Raw genomic sequence first — 18573 nt, 5'->3', positions numbered from 1 at the left:
AGCAATATGAACTTTGACTTTATTCAATCAAGACAAGTTGCAGAGAGGAGAAGAAGGAAGAGTAAAAAGAGATTGAAGAGGAAAAAGAGGAAGAGAGAGTTTTACTCATTTAAATTAAAAGTCACATAAATAAATGTTAATCTGAATATGATCTGGAATTTATTCCCTAACAAATCGTGATCGATGAAATAGAACACACTTCCATTTGCAGTGTTCCAATAACGGGACAACTCTTCCATCTGCAATTTTTTTGCAAGTCCTTTGATCGAGAATCTATCCTAACGAAAACTAATTGGATCGCAACGATATTTGTGCTACAATCCCAATTACTCGCTGATAATCGATATGTTTTAAAAAATATAATTAACTTCTTCCATTAAACGTGAAAAAAATTGAATTTCTTTATTAAAGCAGCTTCCGAAGCGACGTTCTTTGCTATAAAATTTTGAATTCGCGCTCTCTCCTTAAGAACGACTCACTCTCCTGTTATTTTACGAGAAAACAATTCTTCTGGCTCAGAACAGTGTTTTAAAAATTGATCCCCAAGCTTTTCGATACGAAGTTTAAGGGCAGGAAGCGCTATCGGGGACGTGTTTTCGGGAGCTAAATATCACGCTAAAATAATTTGCGATATTTTCAAAGTCAATATTGGCGAGCGGCGAGGTGCCCATGCAGAAAAGAAGGGTAATATTACGGTACTTGTACGCGCGGGAAATTTATTTCGCTAGGATTTTCCGCGAGTCACTGTCGATAGCAGCCACAATCCGATTGAGAGACATTTTCTCGTCCGTCCAATTTTGCCGTGCGCGGATCGCACGCGATGCGAGCGATCCGGCCATTGATAAATCGTGATATTTCTCAGTCCCGCCTGGCATCCAGAAATCTCATTCCCTTCCATTCCGTACTACTCCTCCCCGTTATGCCGCCCGCTAGCGCGATGCTTTTCATTCGCATACGCGACACAGCTTGTTCTTTTATACGCGCTTATGTTTGAATAAACTCCGGCGAAAAGTGTTAGTGACAGCTTGTGTTTATAACCGTGAAGAATTTTATCGACGGATAAAGAATTTTACATTGTTTATAAAGAGTTTCGTCGACGGTTTTACTGTTTGAAAGCAAACACATCTGGCAAATCCTTTCCGCTATTCTGACAAATCCTTTCTATTGAGTGACAATTTCACAAACATTTAGAAAGCCGTAATAAAAATGTTCGAGACTATATTATTATATTAAACGCTTCTGAAACTTCATAATTATAAGAAACGCTTTGAAAACACTTACGTATAACATTGATTTCCGCGTGCATTAAAACAATCTCATAACATCTTTCAAATATTTTATTCATAAATATAATTAACTCTTAACTATAATACGAAGTCACAATCTACATTTGTGCGTATTTAGCTCTTAGGCTTTTTCTTCATTGCAACTTCTACAAATTTCAGTGAATCTTAATTAATTTTTTTTAACAAAACGCCAAACGGTATAAAATTCAACTCTGTATGCTGAAAAAGATTTTCGTATCAATGTTAAAAGTTACGTCTAAAAACGTAAGCAAAATTTTGACACAAAAAGTACGGAAAAGAGTGTTCTGTTCTAAAAAAATCATATCTTTAGTGAAAAGAAAATTAAAAAATAAAATAAAATTTAAAAAAAAAGAAATCATGAATTTTAAGAAGAAAATGTTATAACGTTTAATTTCAAAAATTGTAATTATTTTAATGGATGTAGATAAAATATTTTGAAACGTGCTTGAAAAATGATGTCAGAGGTATATTTAAAAAGTATGAAAAAAATAATATTAACTGCGATAATATTAAATTAAATGTGAAATAAAGCACAAAAAATATTTATTAAAATAAATATTGCAAAAAATATGAATTATAATTTTTATAAATTATTATTATTATCATAATAAATATGAAAAATATACAAGCTTTATCAATGGCCAGTGCAAATGCAAATTTTTTCACTTTTAAAAAACGGTTTTCAACTATTTTGTTATTAAAATATTAAATTTCAGACATTAATAAAAAATTTACGAATTTGCATTACCCGAGTCCAAAATAACCCAAGCTTGACTTTTCAAGAGTCCTATTTATTCATTTAGTGCAAATAAAATATCGCTGTACGGCGATTACTAGAGAAAGGTCCAAAGTGAATCAACTACAACTAAAAATTCTATAGCGCCAACCATTCAGAAACGCCAATTGATTAAAACTTTTTCCGGGTCCAAAAGACCCATTGATGTAGGTTGAGAGTTAATAAACATGGAGATCTTGAACGAGCAGTACGCCACTAGATGGACAAAGGCGTCTATTTTTTTTAAATAAAAATTTTAGAATGAAACGCAATATTATGAAAATTGTCACGGATATTTTAATAGTTTCTTGATGCAGTTCTCTCAAAAATTGGGATAAAGATAAAAGCAAACAAAAGATGTATTTTGACAGTAATTTTTAGGTTCGGTACAAAAAACAATTCATACAGAAATCTGAAAATAGACTCTTATATTGAAATATATTCTCATATTAAAAATTAAGTAGGGAACCATGCTGGGTAATGTTATTGGGATGTTATAAATATTCAGGACATTTTAATAAAACATTCCGTGAACATTCTAACATCATGCTACACTTCTCGAACGCTTATCATAATCGATAAAGGTTTTAAAACTCCAATTGAGCATCTACTCCAACACTTAGCAAACATCTTATAAATTCTCAATAAGCATATTATTTTCTCGCTAGGGAAAAGGAGATTATTTATAAATAACTAGCTGCAACTGTCTAACAGAAAACATCATGAACAGAGAACTTCGCACACTCGTTATTTTTAATTTTATGTGTGGACGAAGTAATTATAATATTAAAACGCGATATGGTCGTTAAATTCTGTTCGCAACTGAGGGAAAGTACGAAAAGACTAATTTAATCTAATTAAATATCTAATTATAATATTAATTATATGCAATAATAATAGCATGCAGAATATATTATTACAACATCTAACAGTTTGAAACTGATTTAATATAGTTTCGTGGTTTACATTAAGTAAAAGTAAGCATTGTCGTTCATTGAATTAATGTTCCAATTAGTAAATACGTTTGCAGGCAAATATGTTGGCTTAACTATTTTTGACAGTATGGGCTGAAATTGTGCGCAATTCCGATTTGCTACAAATACTCACATTGTTAAGATTCTCTTGACCGCATTCCATATATATTATACGTGGAATATTTGGTTGCAACATAGCGGTTTGATACGCATTGATGCTTACATAGCTGCCGCAATTTCTCCATAGAAGCGGATAATTGGCAAAATCATTGTTTACCCGATTCGGGATAATCTGCAGAGAAATTCGCGAACAAGTTCAGCAACTTTTGAAAAGAAGATGAAAGATAAATGCCTGGGCAAAGGAATTTTTCCGTGGAAGTGAAAAGGCGGAAGTTGGATTAATTCGTATACACCATTCAGCTGCGTTCGGTGAATCGATCGAATCGTTGAATATTCTTTCAGCCTCGCGCTGTCTTCGTCGGTTTTAGTTCCTTTCGGCACACGTTTTATTTATCCTATTTCAACTAGCTTCGAACGCGAAAAACGCTTACTAGTAATGGAACGAGTGACGCGATGAAATTTTAAGGTAATCTCCATGAAAAATTTTAGATTCCCGTCTATCGAATCGTAAACAGTAATTAAATATCGGACAGCCTTTATGTATGCAGATACAAAATATTTTATCAAAGACAGGCGTACCGAAAAGCAGCTTTCATCCTGAAACGTCTCTGCTATTATATAAACACGTATAAAAAAATTTATAGCGACAATATAGCACGCCTTACAAAAAAGAAACACAGGTTCTCGCACGTTTTTTAAAGCTTTATCCCAAGGAAGTTTTCCAGTTTTTCCACATAATATAAAAACGTGATCAAATTTTGAAATTTTATTTATTATACCGGCATTCCTAAATTTTTTAATTAAATAGTTTTCTCTAAATAACTTTCCAAACTAGCCATTAAGTCTTGTAAAAAGGAGAGTAATATAATCTCGTACACCACGTATAAAAATTAAAAAAAAACTATAAAAAAAGGGATGAAGTAAATAACATTTTGTAATGAAAAAATGAATTGCATCGTATCGTCTTCGTATAAGAATATAAAATGTTCATGAATTACACAATTCTCTCTGAAAATGTAGCAATCTCGCTTGATACGACATTTAAATCATTATTATAAAAAAAATAACAAATCATTATTTCTGTTTACATACTTTATGATCACTTATTATTCTGAAAATGGCAAAACGGTGTGCTTAAAAAATATAAATAAAAAAATGAATTGATTCTATTCCATCTTTAAAGGCAGGAAAATCTTCTTAAAAAAGAAATCTTTCCTTATCGATGCGAAAGACAGCCGATCAACTTACCAATGAAAGAATCGATCTTGTTTCTTTTGAGATAAGAAACGGATTGCCGCGCATATTTAAATCTCTTATTCCAATTGTAGCTCAGAGTGTATAGAGGCGACAGATTCGAAGGGTAGAACGAATTCCTGGATTGCTTATTTCTGGTGTCGTAATCGAGCCAGGTTCCCTCCTTCTCGTTCCACAGCACGTTGTCAATGGCAGCTTGATAGTTTGCGGCAATCTCGGTGTAATGCAAGAATTTCTGTAAAATGAGAAAGAAAGGGAAAATAGCAACAACGCATGTAACACCGTGATGTAACGCGTAAATCAATAACAAGCAATTTCAGGTAAAATAGTAAACGATATTATAACATTTATCCGATCGAACCGAGGTAATTTTTTTCCAATTCCATCGGGAACTTTCTAACAAAGTAACTTACGGCGGACCATGTTTTTTTAAAGGTTACCGCTGAATTCGATTTTAACCTCTCGGTATTCTAAAATTTAAAATGATTTGGTATAACAAACTGAATTAAAAAAAAAGGTGACTCAATTATAGCAAAAACCTCTTGAGATTTTAACAGTTCCTAGGAATCGCTGGATTTAAATGTAACCCGCTGAAAATTCAAAAGGTTATCTTCAGTGAGGCAGAAATTTGTGTCGCAGGATTCATAATCAGATTCAGAAAGTTAATGCACATCTATAGTTATTCGATGTTATATATTATGAGAATTCTTTGCATTTTTAAAAATATGTAAATAGAACACAGTTATATAATAAAAATAAAATTACAAATATGTTATTGGACCGATAGTGTAACAACACAATGATAGTAAGCAAGCCTTCTTCGGTCGCAGCTAGATCTTAGCTAGATCATGCTTATATTTATTCGTGTCATTTTATATACTTCTCCGAATTCAACCAGGATGTGCGCCGAATTAATTCCGGTCGTAACACAGCATGTCAAATAAATATAATTAACTTTACAATTGTATATTTAATATAAACTAGTATACATATAGTTTGTAATGTTTTATTTCGATCTGTCACTAACAGTCAGTTGCTATCTGCGTAATACTGATGAGCTTTTAAAGCGAAACTGAAAACTTGATGTTATCCAGCTTCTTTAAAACCAAGACATTTACAATAATCAGATTATCATTTTTAAATTCTGTCCGCTACATCGGTTTCACCACTTTAAATTTTTATATTAAAAAAAAATATAATTGCGTAAAATTAAGCCTTACTTATAGTCAACGTGGGGTCAGTCGCGTCAAAGTAAAATTTTCCGCGTCGCAAAAATTACATAGTTTTACCAATTGTTATTGTCATTTCATTTTTTTATCGTAAACTAGAAGCTTAAAACTAAGTAAAATTACGATTGAAAACCATCTCATTACGGTGTATTCTTTAATAGAAGCGTAAAACGCGAGTGACCCCACGTTGGCTAGTGAAGGTTAACAATTGTTAACAATAAAAAATTACAAACGTAATTTTGTTTCGATCCTGGATTTGGGTCCTTTTTAGTGCACGCGTAGAACAAACCCCGCAACGGCTCACTTTGGTAACTGGTATTTTCTTTTAACTCGTTTCTTCTCTGTTTTGTTAATTTCTGTTTCGTATTTTTGCATTTTGTATTCAGATTCGAATGAAGCATTATCAAATTACCCTAACTGGTTAAAGTTTCGTGAAACTTGAGCGAGCGGTTTACTTACCCTTTAATCAAAGCGGAGGGCGGTACTCAAAGAGTAGCATTTGTGATCAACTACTACTTTGGTATTTCCTCGCATTACTGAATCTCGCTTGTTACTGCGTAATAAATGAGGATTGGAAGTAGTATCGTGTCCCGATTGCCAAAGTAATATTACCATATCGCACTTTAATGTGATGCGGCAATAAATATAGCATTATTCAGGGATGCGGGCGAGTTACTCTGTCCCGTGTCCTCGGTAGCGTTGTTTGAGGAACGACTCGAGCGGAAGGGTTTAGCAAAAGGCTTACCTTCATGTTGCCCAGGATACCGTAAAAGCGGGCAAGCGTCTTGGCGTTCTGTTGTAATATCGCGTTCAAATCAACGGGTATGATGTGGCTCGTGGAGACATTGACGAGGCTGAGATTGGCATCCTTGTTAGTCCGTATGCACCATCTGTAGGAGAAGTCCCAGCCGCTCTCCGCCGCCGCTTTCAAGTCGTTGTAAAGCGCCCCTCGCTTCTGATCCGGCACTTGCTGCGCCAGTCGATAATCCTCTCTGTGAGAACACGCACACGTTCGCTCTTACGTGCTGGTCCTTTATAATTAATGCGATGATGGAAGACCCTTCTTCCCCTCCCCCCTCCCCCCTCTCCTCCTACGGTGATCGATGCAAGTGTCGAAACGGATGCTACACGTAAAAAAAAAGAGACGATGGACCGACGTCCGGAGGCGTTACGTGCCGCTTCTCGATTAGGAATTGAAGGTGGTCGCGAATATACGTGGTATAGTAAACGTGAATGAAACAATTCCTTCTACTACAAATTCTGTTCGGATAAATTAAGATCACGATAATTCTCGGAATATATCTCGACATATAAATATTGCACTTGCTACAAATTGTATCGCTATTTTTATCTTGAATACGTGAAATCGATTCCAATTCGCACATTTGGCACCACAGAGAAATATCACGAGGCGTTTTCGAGCTTTGGAAAAGTTTTTGATTGCGTATTAAGAGAGCATTTTAATTAGTACAAAAACAAAATAAAAAGTGTAAACGAAGGGCGTTTACGAGAAAACCACCACTGCGATGCTGAAAACGATGTTGAATAGGTCGTTTATTATCATTTGTTATCGTCGATTGTAGTTTTATGCTCTCCACGTTTGAAAATTACGAACGCGTAAAAATAAACTTTTAAAACTCAAAAATAAACGATTGCTGAATAATTCATGATTAGGAAAATGTTTTAATTTCAAAGTAAAAAGCGTATTTAAAGTAATATTGCGCTATGAAATTCCGCGATTAATCAAAATGTTATTGAGTTATAAAATTGTACAGTATCAAATGGTAAAAAGAGTAAGGATCTATTCAACATAGTAATAAACTTCCCGTAAATGACTTTCTTTTGTTCAAAGTACAATATTCTGTTTTTTATACTAATGAAAACTCTTTAATTTGCAATCAAAAATTTTTCCCAAGTTCAAAGACATTTTTCCTTCTTAAATGTCTCTGTAAACAAGATGAAAGTCAAATGACATCTCATTAATATGATATTATGACGTCTTTATCGTCATAAAGTCCATTTCCATCAAGGTAAATTAACTCTGACTTCAGTTTTTAACTTACTCCTTTTTTTCCGTTTCTTAAAACTAGAAAACTAGAAAACTAGAAAAAGGTAAAAGATTAGTTAAAGTGAGATCAAAGTTAATCTGCATTGGTGGATGTGGTCATAAGACATCATTGAAACATCATTTGGCATCAATATCTTGTTTGCTGGGGTATCTCGCAATACCAAAGAATTCCAACTAGTTAACGACTAGTTCTCTTTCGTTCAAAATTTTCTGAATAATTTCCGAATGTTCTGACAGTTGTATCGTACACTCAGAAAACTTCTTAACGAAATATCTTCTACGAAGGGAAACTTACTTGTAACTCTCCGGCCGGGGTCCGCGGCTGTTTACCACGTAATGCGCCATCTTGTACGTCTTACCGTTCACCCTTACGTCCACCGTCTTTTCCTTTTGCCAATATTCAAACTCCTTTTCAAGCGTTGCTATGTTTTGCTTCAGAAATGAGCGATCGTTTGTGTATTTGTAATATTTCGCGACCTGGAAGACATTCTTGCGATATTAAGGCAAAACAGACTCTGAGTTCTGTAAAATAGCAAGAGAGCAAGGCAAGGGAAACAGAACGTTCAAAGGAGTTTCGCGCTATTGATAGAATCTCTATACAAGATTTGAATGTTTTGCAACAAAAGCTGAAACAAGAGCGTTGTTCAGGAATACGTACCATCGGTATCAACATGGGCGGTTGGCTTCGCATTAAGTAATACACTCTGCCGCCGTTTGGTATAAAGCCGTATCTTTCTACCATAGAGAGGAAATTCTCGATCATTCCCTTAACTGTGACGGGCATGTCGCACAATAAGAGTCCTTCGATTATCCAGTAACTGTCCCAATAATAAAACTCTGTAATAAAATTGAGTGCTTTATTTCGCAAACTTTTTCTGTGTTCTTGCATAATATTGAATTTTCTCAATTTATTTAAATTTTGTGTCACACAGAAAAAAATAGAATACTCTTAAATGGAGAGAAAGGTCACGAAACGGTCGGAATAAGATTTATTGCTTAGCAATAAATTTCTTGTGTAACAGACTTTATATTTTCTAGGTCTTAAAACTGCGAGTTGTATCTTTTAATCTTGAAAAGCAGTTTTGAAATTAAATCAGAATAGTAGTGTTACAGTATAAATATAATTAACCTAAATTGAATAAGATTCATCTAACTTATTTTATTTTTCATAAATTCTATGTATGAAAATATTAAAAGAAAATAAAATGTTTGTTTCAATAACTCACAAAAATAATATTATAGAACGTTCGTAAATAACAAAAAGAATTTTTTTAACTCTGACGTTTGGCTCTTATTAAACGCTTGTGTTTTTAATAAAGTCCAAGTCAAAAATAAATTGATAATAACAAAGGAACTAAACATTATTTTCCAAATTATTTTTAAAATAATTATTAATAACAAAAACGAAATTCCTATTAGGGTCTATTCTACTCAGCTATTAAACATCACAATTATCTTTAATTTTATCTGTGAATAATTTTTTTTATTTTTAGAAATTTTTGAATATTTGAATGCAATTTTATATTTCTAAATGTTAGTTGCATTAAAAATCGTTATCTTCTATTGCAAACCACACACTTAACAAACAAATGATAATGGCTACAATAAACATACAAGTGAGTCTTATTTAAAATGTATGTTATTTATAAAAAAAATTTATAAAAAACTATAGGCTTCTTAAGTTTATTCTTCTTTTTTTTTAATTAACAACAAAAAATTTTGTTCGTAAATACGTCAAATTTAGTCCTGAAACTGATAAAGAAAAAAATTAAAAATTTGACTTGTAAAAACTTTGCATAAAAAATAATGCTGCTTTAATGCAATTTTAAGTAAATAACAACTTTTAAATGAAATAATAATTTTTAAATAAGTAAAGGGAACCAAAAGAATTTTTGCACAAATATCTGTCAGAGTTTTATTAGCATACGTAAAAAAATTTATTTAATTTATAATTCCAATTTCTTCTCTTTGCAAATAACTACAATAAAACAATATTTTTATGTAAGAATCAGGAGAAAACAAAGATTAAAAAGATTTTTAAACTAATAAGAGTTAGCATCAACTTTTGCTCAGATATTCAATCTATTAACAAACAAATTAATAATAAAACAATCTATGAAACTTTTAATTTGTAATTTTCTAAAATATAATATGTATAATTTCAAGCAAAGTAAAATGCCATTTTTCGATAGAGGCGGATCTTATTGCTAGTGTCTAATAATATAGGTGTAAATTTTTACAGTTCATGCAAACTGTGAGCCGATTATTCGTTCAATAATCAATGAGCTTCAATTACTGCAAAAAACTTGCTGATAATCAACACTTTTAAAATTTTTCTTTGTAAAATCACAACAAAGATGTTGGAAATTTGTATCCAACAAAAGTGTGTTGTAAATTTAAAGGGTAAAATTAAAATAACATTTTGTGATTAAACAATATATACTTATTACAAAACTGCAACTATTTTGACATCCAATCTACTAAAAATAACGGTAACAACTGATTATGATCGCAAACTACATACTAAACTTGTAGGCCTCTTGTTAACTTTTACGTTAAAAGCTCGCAGTCACAATCAGTTGTCATTGTAATTTCTGGCAGGTTGAAAGTCCAAATAACATGACTCACTGAAAATGCGTGCAGAAAGTGTCGGTGACTGGGCGTGGATAACGGGAACAACGATGGCGTCAAAACGCACCTTGTGAATAATTCAGACCTTTCAGATTCGAGCCGCTGTTACATAAAAAAAAAAAAGTAGAGAGAATACTCACACTAAACAGAAACTATAACTAGTGTGTCGCTAAGCGCACACGGATAGCTCTCTTATAAATGATGTGGCAGCGGCTCGGATTTGGAAGATCTGGCGAGAGTGTGGTATTGGGCTTGTCCGGCCCGGGACCTTGAAATATTCGCATTCACGCTTTTTTTTGGTAATGTGTTATATCAAATTTATAACTTTACAAATATTGTAAAATTGTAACAAAATTTTACATGATTTGTTTTACTGCACATTTTTATTGTAAGATATTGTAAATTCATAAATATTTTTAACAGTGAATTTAATAATACTGATGGTGAAAGAGATGCTAATGTTGAAGCATCTCTTATACTGATGCTAATAATCATTTTTAAACATTGCAAAAATATTACTTTGTTATAAATAAAAATCCCTTTTATTAAATTGATTATCAGTTTAATATTGTGACATTATTATTCTAATCCAATTTAAAAACTGTGTTTCAGGCGCAAAACGGCGCATTATTCGAAGAGAGAATTAGAAAATTTTATAATATTTTATATATATATGTAAATATATAATATATTTGTATAATCACACAAGAAAATTATTAAGTACCAAGTGCGCTGATTGTTCCGTAGACCTTCTTTTCATTTAATTGTATTATATATAATAATATGTTATTCATTACAGAATTTTCTTGTCTTGAAAATTTTCTATTCTCGAAATATATTCTAAATATTGAAGTGAATTTGTTAAAGAGACATATTTGTTTACATAAAAAAAGTTTCATCAAAACACTATATTTGTATTATTCAATAATTACTTTCAAAAGTTGAGTTGAAGCAAAATATCGAATAGGGATAACAATACCCACAAACAAAAAATTAAAATTGTTTAGTAGTATTAGCATTAAAACAATCTCTATTTCATATTGTGTTGATTAATTATAATAATTAAATAAAAATATATTTTTAAGAAAAAGAGAGACAAACGTAAAATTCCTGAAATCAAATTCTTTAAAGGTTTTATATATTATTTATTTTATAATAATTGGGTTAAATGGATTATATTGGTTTAATACTGATTTCTTTTCGATGTATTCAAAAGAAACTCGTATCATATTCAATGATAAAACAAATTTTCTAGAGCACATGAGTAATTCAACTACAAAACAAAAGCATAAATTTATGTCTTAATTTAAAATTACAATATCTCTTAAAAATAGGTCAATTTAAAAGCAGAAGCGCTTTCCCTGCAATACTTGTTTTTCCAAGTATCCAGAGAATTTGTCACAAAAGAAAAATCTATATAGAATTCGCTTGCAAATATCATAAAAATTATTATAGCTTCTTTACTCTTAGTCGCGTAAACACATAAAAGTACGTAAACGACTTCTTTTGTTGGTAAGTACTGCATGGCAAACACATAAAAATAAGCGAGTAGTCGCAAAAATGTCAACATTACCGTCATCAAGAAAAGTGAAGTTTCAGCAGGCGCATTTCTTCTAAAAGGTCGAGAAATTTTTACGAATGCGATTCAAAGAAGCAACAAGCTCAAGAATAAAATGGCAAACTGAAATGCTCTTAAGACTTTCTCATGGAAATCCTTTTTATGCAATAGCAGCAAGCAAGTTTTTAAGGAGATGTAAATTGGGATTGTTTAAATATTAACCGTTTGAATGAAGTTTTATGATTGGAGAAATCAGATGAGGGAAGCTATGTTAATTTTAGAAACAAGAAGCTGATTTCGCGCAATTAGACAATCACCTTTAAATCGCCCGCCGGGAATGACGAATGTATTGTTCACGTAAATCAAGCTGTGCCGCTGCGGATTCACCACCAAGTCACTATTTATCTTCCTCGCCAAAGTCTTCCAGATGTAATTCAAACGTTTCGCCCATTCTTGATACTGAGGATCCAGAATGGATTTTAGGATCGCAGGCTTCTCCTTCCAGTCCGGCAACGTCGAATTATCTAGTTCGTCCTGCATAGCAAAGTTTTCCGCGACGAACGCAGCTACCTCATTGCGATTAGGGGAGTTGTCGGTAGCCTTCATCAAAGCATTGAAGCTAACGCAAACCGAATTAAATTAGCTCTGACGCACTGTTCTAGCGCACCTCTTTCTCCCTGTCTCTTCCGTTCACGGGGGGTTTTAAAAGTTTTAAACGATCAAATAAAATACTTTGATATTAAAATCCACTTTATATGCCATGTAATTCATGTTAAATTTTGGTAGAATAATTTCATTTATAAAATTGTATATGCTGTTTACTTTGCATTACGTATATATTTCAATACATATTATATATATCGTATGTTTTCCGACTGCTCAAACGTTTTTGTGTTGCGGCGCATAAAATTCTAAATAGAATTCTATTTATAGAGGAAAGTCACTAATACTTTGTTTTGGGGTATTTCTTAAACTAAAGCTAAAATAAAACTTTAAAAATATGAAGACAAACTAAAAAGTGTACTCTGTCAGACAATATGACAGTTTTTATAACGCTCTGTTTCGTATTTTATAATAATTAATATTTTCTCAGTGTACTTAACATAAAAAAAGAGCAAATAAAATTGGTCCCCAAAACTACCACAATAAAAGTAGTAACAGCAGATTTTAGGCACGGTGTAGCATAAAGTAGAAGTTAACGTAAAGTAAGTTGATAAACTATAAGTAATAAAATATATTTTTATGCATTAAACAGCAAAGATTATGAAATTGAAAAGCTACAATTGAACCTTTTTATTTTTTAAGTCTTTTCCGGACCTTGTTAGTGGAGTTTTCCCGTACGACGCATTTTTTTTTTATCTCAAGATATTAAGGAAGATATGAAAAAATTCATGAAACATTATAGTTGTAGATTTCGTAGTTATTTTCTATTTTCACGGAAAGGTAAACGGATTTATACTAAACAGATATTTTACGTTTTGATCCACACTACGAAGAAAATATGAAAGAGAAGAAAGTATAAACAAAACCGTTTCAAGAAGCTACGGTACATAAAAAAACAATCTAATATTATTAATAGTATACTGCTTATTGTTTAAACTGCAATTGCAAAAAATCGTGCAATTTGCAAAAAATCATGCTTTTATACTAGCTTTTTAAGTTGGTTTTCAGCAGATTTTATATACAAAAAAGCTACGCGCGCTTGAATATAAAAACCGTGGATTTTTACTTTTTTACCTTATCTAAACAGATCATGTTTTTATCAGTATTAATGCAGTGCAATATTTGGTTTCCGAGAAATAAGAGGACGTCACTTTGAAAGGATTATGCCAATATTGATGACTTTTCTCTATCTAATTGTTGAGTTATTATGCTTTTGTATTATCGCACAACGCATAAAATTATAAATAAAATTCAATTTACATGTAATTTTTGAATTTTGTTTTTGTATTACCGCAGAGCTCATGCAATTATAAATAGAATTCTATTTACATCTGACTTTTAAGTTGCGTTTTTGTAGTCTCGCGTGTCGCAAAATTATTAATAGAATTCTATTTACACTTAATTCTTGAATGTATTCTTATTTTTGTGTTATTGCAGCCTATAACATTATAAATAGGATTCTATTTATATCCAATTTTTTGCTTGGCAAAAATTAAAGCAAACGATTACATATTATAAACGACGATTACTTATAATAATTATTACTCGCAATTCGTAGTAATCGTATACTTACAAGTAATTGTTATTAAAAGTATTTAAATGAATCATAAACAAAAATGAATGAAATAATGGAAGCTTATAACTGAATGTGTATGTAAAACAGCTATTGAATATATTTGTAAATTGACTTCTTTTGCGTATTTTATGCGGAAGTAACTGCGCAAATAATATTTTAGCATATCTATTTTTAACACGCATTATCTTGCAATGGAAATATTACGTGATAACACACGCTAGCAGATATTTCTGATATTGTCATTTCAGTGCTCTATTTTCATTAGCTCTGGCCTTGCATTAAGTACTTGTCTTGTAATGCGAAATACGTGGCTCTAAACTGTTGCCTTACTTACTTTATTCATCAGTCAATATTTATTTAATTTTTTATGAAAAGCGCAGCACTTTTCGGCTTCTTTCTCGGGACATGACGTGGGTGTACAATCTACGGGTTATGAGATTACAGGATTATGTAACACATCTGCAGAAACAGACGTAAATCCGGTAATCCCAAATGGTACACTCAACGTAATCCTAGTACTCAACTCGTTGTCCTCTTCGTTATCGCAACCGGGATAAAGCGAGGCTTTCGCGCGACAGAAAGGAATTCGAAGAATTCCGTAGGACGAATCGAACAAATGCGGGTGCAACCGGTATCGTAAAACGGAAACCATAAATATCTCTACACAGGAAGTGATTTAGCGCGGACATGGTGCTTACGGGCAAGGGCGGTCGACAGATTTACTCGCGACACGAGTCCATTAAAGAATCTCGCTCGTCGATTGGATGCATGCGCACGTACGGAGTATGTATTCAGCATCTGTGTGAAAATCTAAAATCATAAAGCTCAAAATATGTTACAACAAGGTAAACAGCGAATTTTGAGCTGTTTTAGACATCCCTTCATCGTAATTTCAGTGTAAGCGTCGCCGGTTAATTGGTAAATTTAATTAGTAATTAATTCAAACGTCAGAATTGTTTACGGCAAAATTACAAACGGTACAATTTGTTGAACTTAATCCGTACAGCCAAAGATTAATAATTTAATCCGCGCTAGCAAAATATTGCGGATATTACTTCGGTCAATCGATCACTCCGGCTAATCGGGGTTTGCTCGCAGCCACCCTTAATCGACGGTTAAGTTTACGGAAACGGGTATCCGTGACTTCTGGGATTGTACGAGCGTCGAATTAATTTCCGAAAGTTCCGCTGATAATACGCATCTCGTATACGAGTTTGCTTTTAGGGAGTAAAGCTACGTGTATTTGCTTTTAGCTGCCGTTGACACAATTAAGCTCCTCTTCATACGGGCGACCGCAAAATTTGATTATGCCCCGTGCGAGGCGAACCTAAAGCCTAACACCCTCGTGCTCTTCCAATCCAAATGACATGTTTATGGCCGGAAGATCGGTCAAGTGCCCGCAAAATTACTCGATCTCCAAAACGCGTTGGGAGATGGTATGTAGGTATGTTTCCGTATCTCCAAACGAGATTCTATTATCTCTACTATATAGCGTGCCACTCGGCGACCCTAACAGGAAAAAGTCTTGTAATTAAATTAGAAAGGAAAAGGGAGAGAGAGAGAGAGAGAGAGAGAGAGATAGGCTTTTTACACAAAAAGGTATAAATGAAGTGATAACACTCATTTATTAAAATTAAATCAAACATTATCTGCAATATCGTGCTCAAATTTTCCATTTGATTCCTGACGCAGCTTTTCTCTTCAATTATCGAGATTATCTCGATTTTGTTTCCATTGCCTTATTTTTTAGATCATTTTAATATTATTTTGAATTTGAAATGATACTGCAAACTGCATATTGCTCTCGACGTTCCAACTATTCTCGACATTTCAACAATAAACTAATGGAAGAAGGAGAGAGAGAAAGGAAAACTATGCTAAATTTCATTTATATACGGTGGAATCTGCTCTTCTCCCTCTTTATTTAGTCAACACACTAAAATGCTCTGTTGTTAGGAAGTTTACTTTCCGCTTTGTTAGAAATAATGTCATTTAAATAATAGGAAAATCGTAATGCCAAATATTTGATGTACGTAAAGATTTAGAATTACTTAGAATTCATAAAATAATCTGCGTTTATGACATATGTATATATATGTAAACTATATGTACATTATTGTATTTATACATACGTATATTATATACACGAAAGATATATACATATATTTTTTTTATATGTCTAATTTCGTAAGCACACATAGAGTGTTTATTAGGTCATTGCGTATTTTACAAAATGGATTTCAAAGAGATGTAAATACTGGCAAAATTTATGTAAATTTACACGTTTGAAATGCATAAACTATTTTTACGATTATTTACATTTATTATTAGTTTCTTTCAGAGCTTTAATTTCTATGATGAGTGCAGAGAGCTATACATTTATTGCAATATGTTACATCAAAAGGATATAAAATTCAACAATATGAGAGAGAAATTTGCCGGAAAATTTTATAAACTCTAAATTACATAAATTTGAAATTTTGCAGTGACGCTGGCGGACGAAAGCAAATTAAACTTCTCTCCGTAAGGATTTCTTTCAAATTTAATTTGTAACTTCTAAAAAATTGCTTTCATAAATTTTATTAATTTGTCTGAAAATTCATCTTTTTTATTTAAAAGCACTGTGACAGAAGCTATATACACGTATATCTCTTATACGCGAACAGATAATTGGTACTTCTCGGGAGATGTGATTTATCTTATTTCAACATTCTATCACTTCAACTCCTGCCTTAAGTGACTTCACAAGTAAGGCATTTCAAAAGCTCAAAAGATGAAAACTTGTTTTGTACAGCCATATAAAATCCGCAAAGGAAGTAGATTGAACGAATCGAAAAAGATGACACAGAAAAGTATAAATAAATCAGTTCTGATCTCGTTCTTTAAAAGAGATAAAAGGATATTAAGTTTGTTATACGTTTCGATCCTTTCGTCTTTGGAAAAACGGATGTTAACTTACTTCTGGATGGTTACTTCCGGATTGTGCAACTGGTAAAGGTCCACGAAGGTTTTGCTGTCGTTAAAAATTCCAGCGAGCTGCACCGTATGCAACAGCGGTCCATCGCAGTAAACCTGGCTGAAAATCAATAAAGCGAGACACGTGTAAGTGAAAACTATAATTAACAAACATCGTCAATTAGGTAAAAATAGTTAATTCGACGTTCGTTTGTACGCAACGGTGTTCACAGTGTACGTGACGCAGTGCGTTCGACAGGTGGGTAAAAGTGCATTTGATGCAACTGTGTCAACGCAGTTACAGTTGGCGGTAACGGAAAAACAGTTGCTATCGTTGTTAAAACGGACAAAACATCTCGCAAAGGGTATAAATTAACCTTCAAATGTGAAAAACGACATCTATTCATACGAACTTATTATTATTCACGTTCGGTACTCTTCATTTAAAGTGTTTGAAAAAAAATTCCACTTCAAATAAACTTCCTTGCGAGTTTCTGGAACGAACATCTACTTTATTTTAAAAGGAAGTCTAATTTAATCATCGAAAATTAATTTCGCAATTTCGATAAAAGAGTTATTTAATTTAAAAGGTTGTAACTTTTTATACAATAGGTGCATATAAAAATAATGACTCTAAACTTTTCTAGTTTAGCATGAAGATTTGAAAAAAGAATACAGAAACTCTAAAATCTCCAAAAAGTATAATTATACGGATCCATAAAGATAAATGATTTTCAATAACGGGTAAATAAAAAAAAAAGCATTTAAAAAAATATTTTGATGCAAAAATGCGTCTTCTTCAAGAACTTGTCTTCCTCTCGCGTAACACGATTCAACGCTCGAAATCCGTTTTTCAAATCTATTTTTTTAACAAGTTTTTTACTATTAAAAATTTTCTTTCGAAAGACAATAATTTTCAAATGAAAACAGACATTCAGACGTTAACACAGTTTGAAGACATATTACTTACAATTCTTACAAAATTTTTACTTTCACCGAAAAAATAGCAATCCTGTTCGACACAGAAATCAACTTGATGTTGTCCACTAAAAAATGGACGACTTCGCCACCGGTTTTACCACCGGCACAGAGGTACCCTTTAGAAACTTTTTTATGGAATAAGGGATGGGAAAAGTTTTTGAGAAACTTTGATGGGTATAAATCGATCTGACGCGAATTACCTCGGGTTTGCAGGGAAAGGTTAATGTAAAGCAATCAATGCGTTATATACGCAAAGCTGATAAACCAGGTAGCAAGCTGACGTTATTTGTCGTCATTTTGACGTCAAAATAATGTCTCTGATGACATTTTGACGTTAAATTGTAGACAAATAACGTCAGCTTGCTGTATGTACATGGGAATTTATTTCACGGCGCGAATAATTACAAGATAATTTGGTGTTAAGGAACAGAGCCCTTTGATTAATTAGACTCAAAGGACTAAACAAGCAATAAAATTTTGCC

At 32.5% G+C, this 18573-nt stretch overlaps 1 protein-coding gene and 1 long non-coding RNA gene across 3 annotated transcripts in view; one reads left to right on the top strand and one right to left on the bottom strand.

Annotated features, from left to right (window-relative positions):
• The window catches only part of LOC120359408, a 130896-nt gene that overhangs the window by 19164 nt on the left and 93159 nt on the right, over positions 1 to 18573 (top strand). The window lies entirely within an intron of this gene.
• Positions 1 to 18573, bottom strand: part of LOC105203240 (trehalase) — a 40460-nt gene that overhangs the window by 14517 nt on the left and 7370 nt on the right. For both annotated transcript variants that reach the window (XM_011172015.3, XM_039456787.1), the window contains exons 2-7: positions 17115 to 17231; positions 12234 to 12535; positions 8386 to 8564; positions 8023 to 8204; positions 6405 to 6651; positions 4425 to 4665 (exon numbers count right to left, since the gene is read on the bottom strand). In XM_011172015.3, coding sequence (XP_011170317.1) covers positions 4425 to 4665; positions 6405 to 6651; positions 8023 to 8204; positions 8386 to 8564; positions 12234 to 12535; positions 17115 to 17231 — 1268 coding nt within the window. The remainder of the gene's footprint in view (positions 1 to 4424; positions 4666 to 6404; positions 6652 to 8022; positions 8205 to 8385; positions 8565 to 12233; positions 12536 to 17114; positions 17232 to 18573) is intronic.

Source organism: Solenopsis invicta, chromosome 13, assembly GCF_016802725.1.
Source record: "Solenopsis invicta isolate M01_SB chromosome 13, UNIL_Sinv_3.0, whole genome shotgun sequence".
In the NCBI taxonomy this organism is placed as follows: Eukaryota; Metazoa; Arthropoda; class Insecta; order Hymenoptera; family Formicidae; genus Solenopsis; species Solenopsis invicta.
This window is presented reverse-complemented; position numbering and strand designations above follow the sequence as displayed.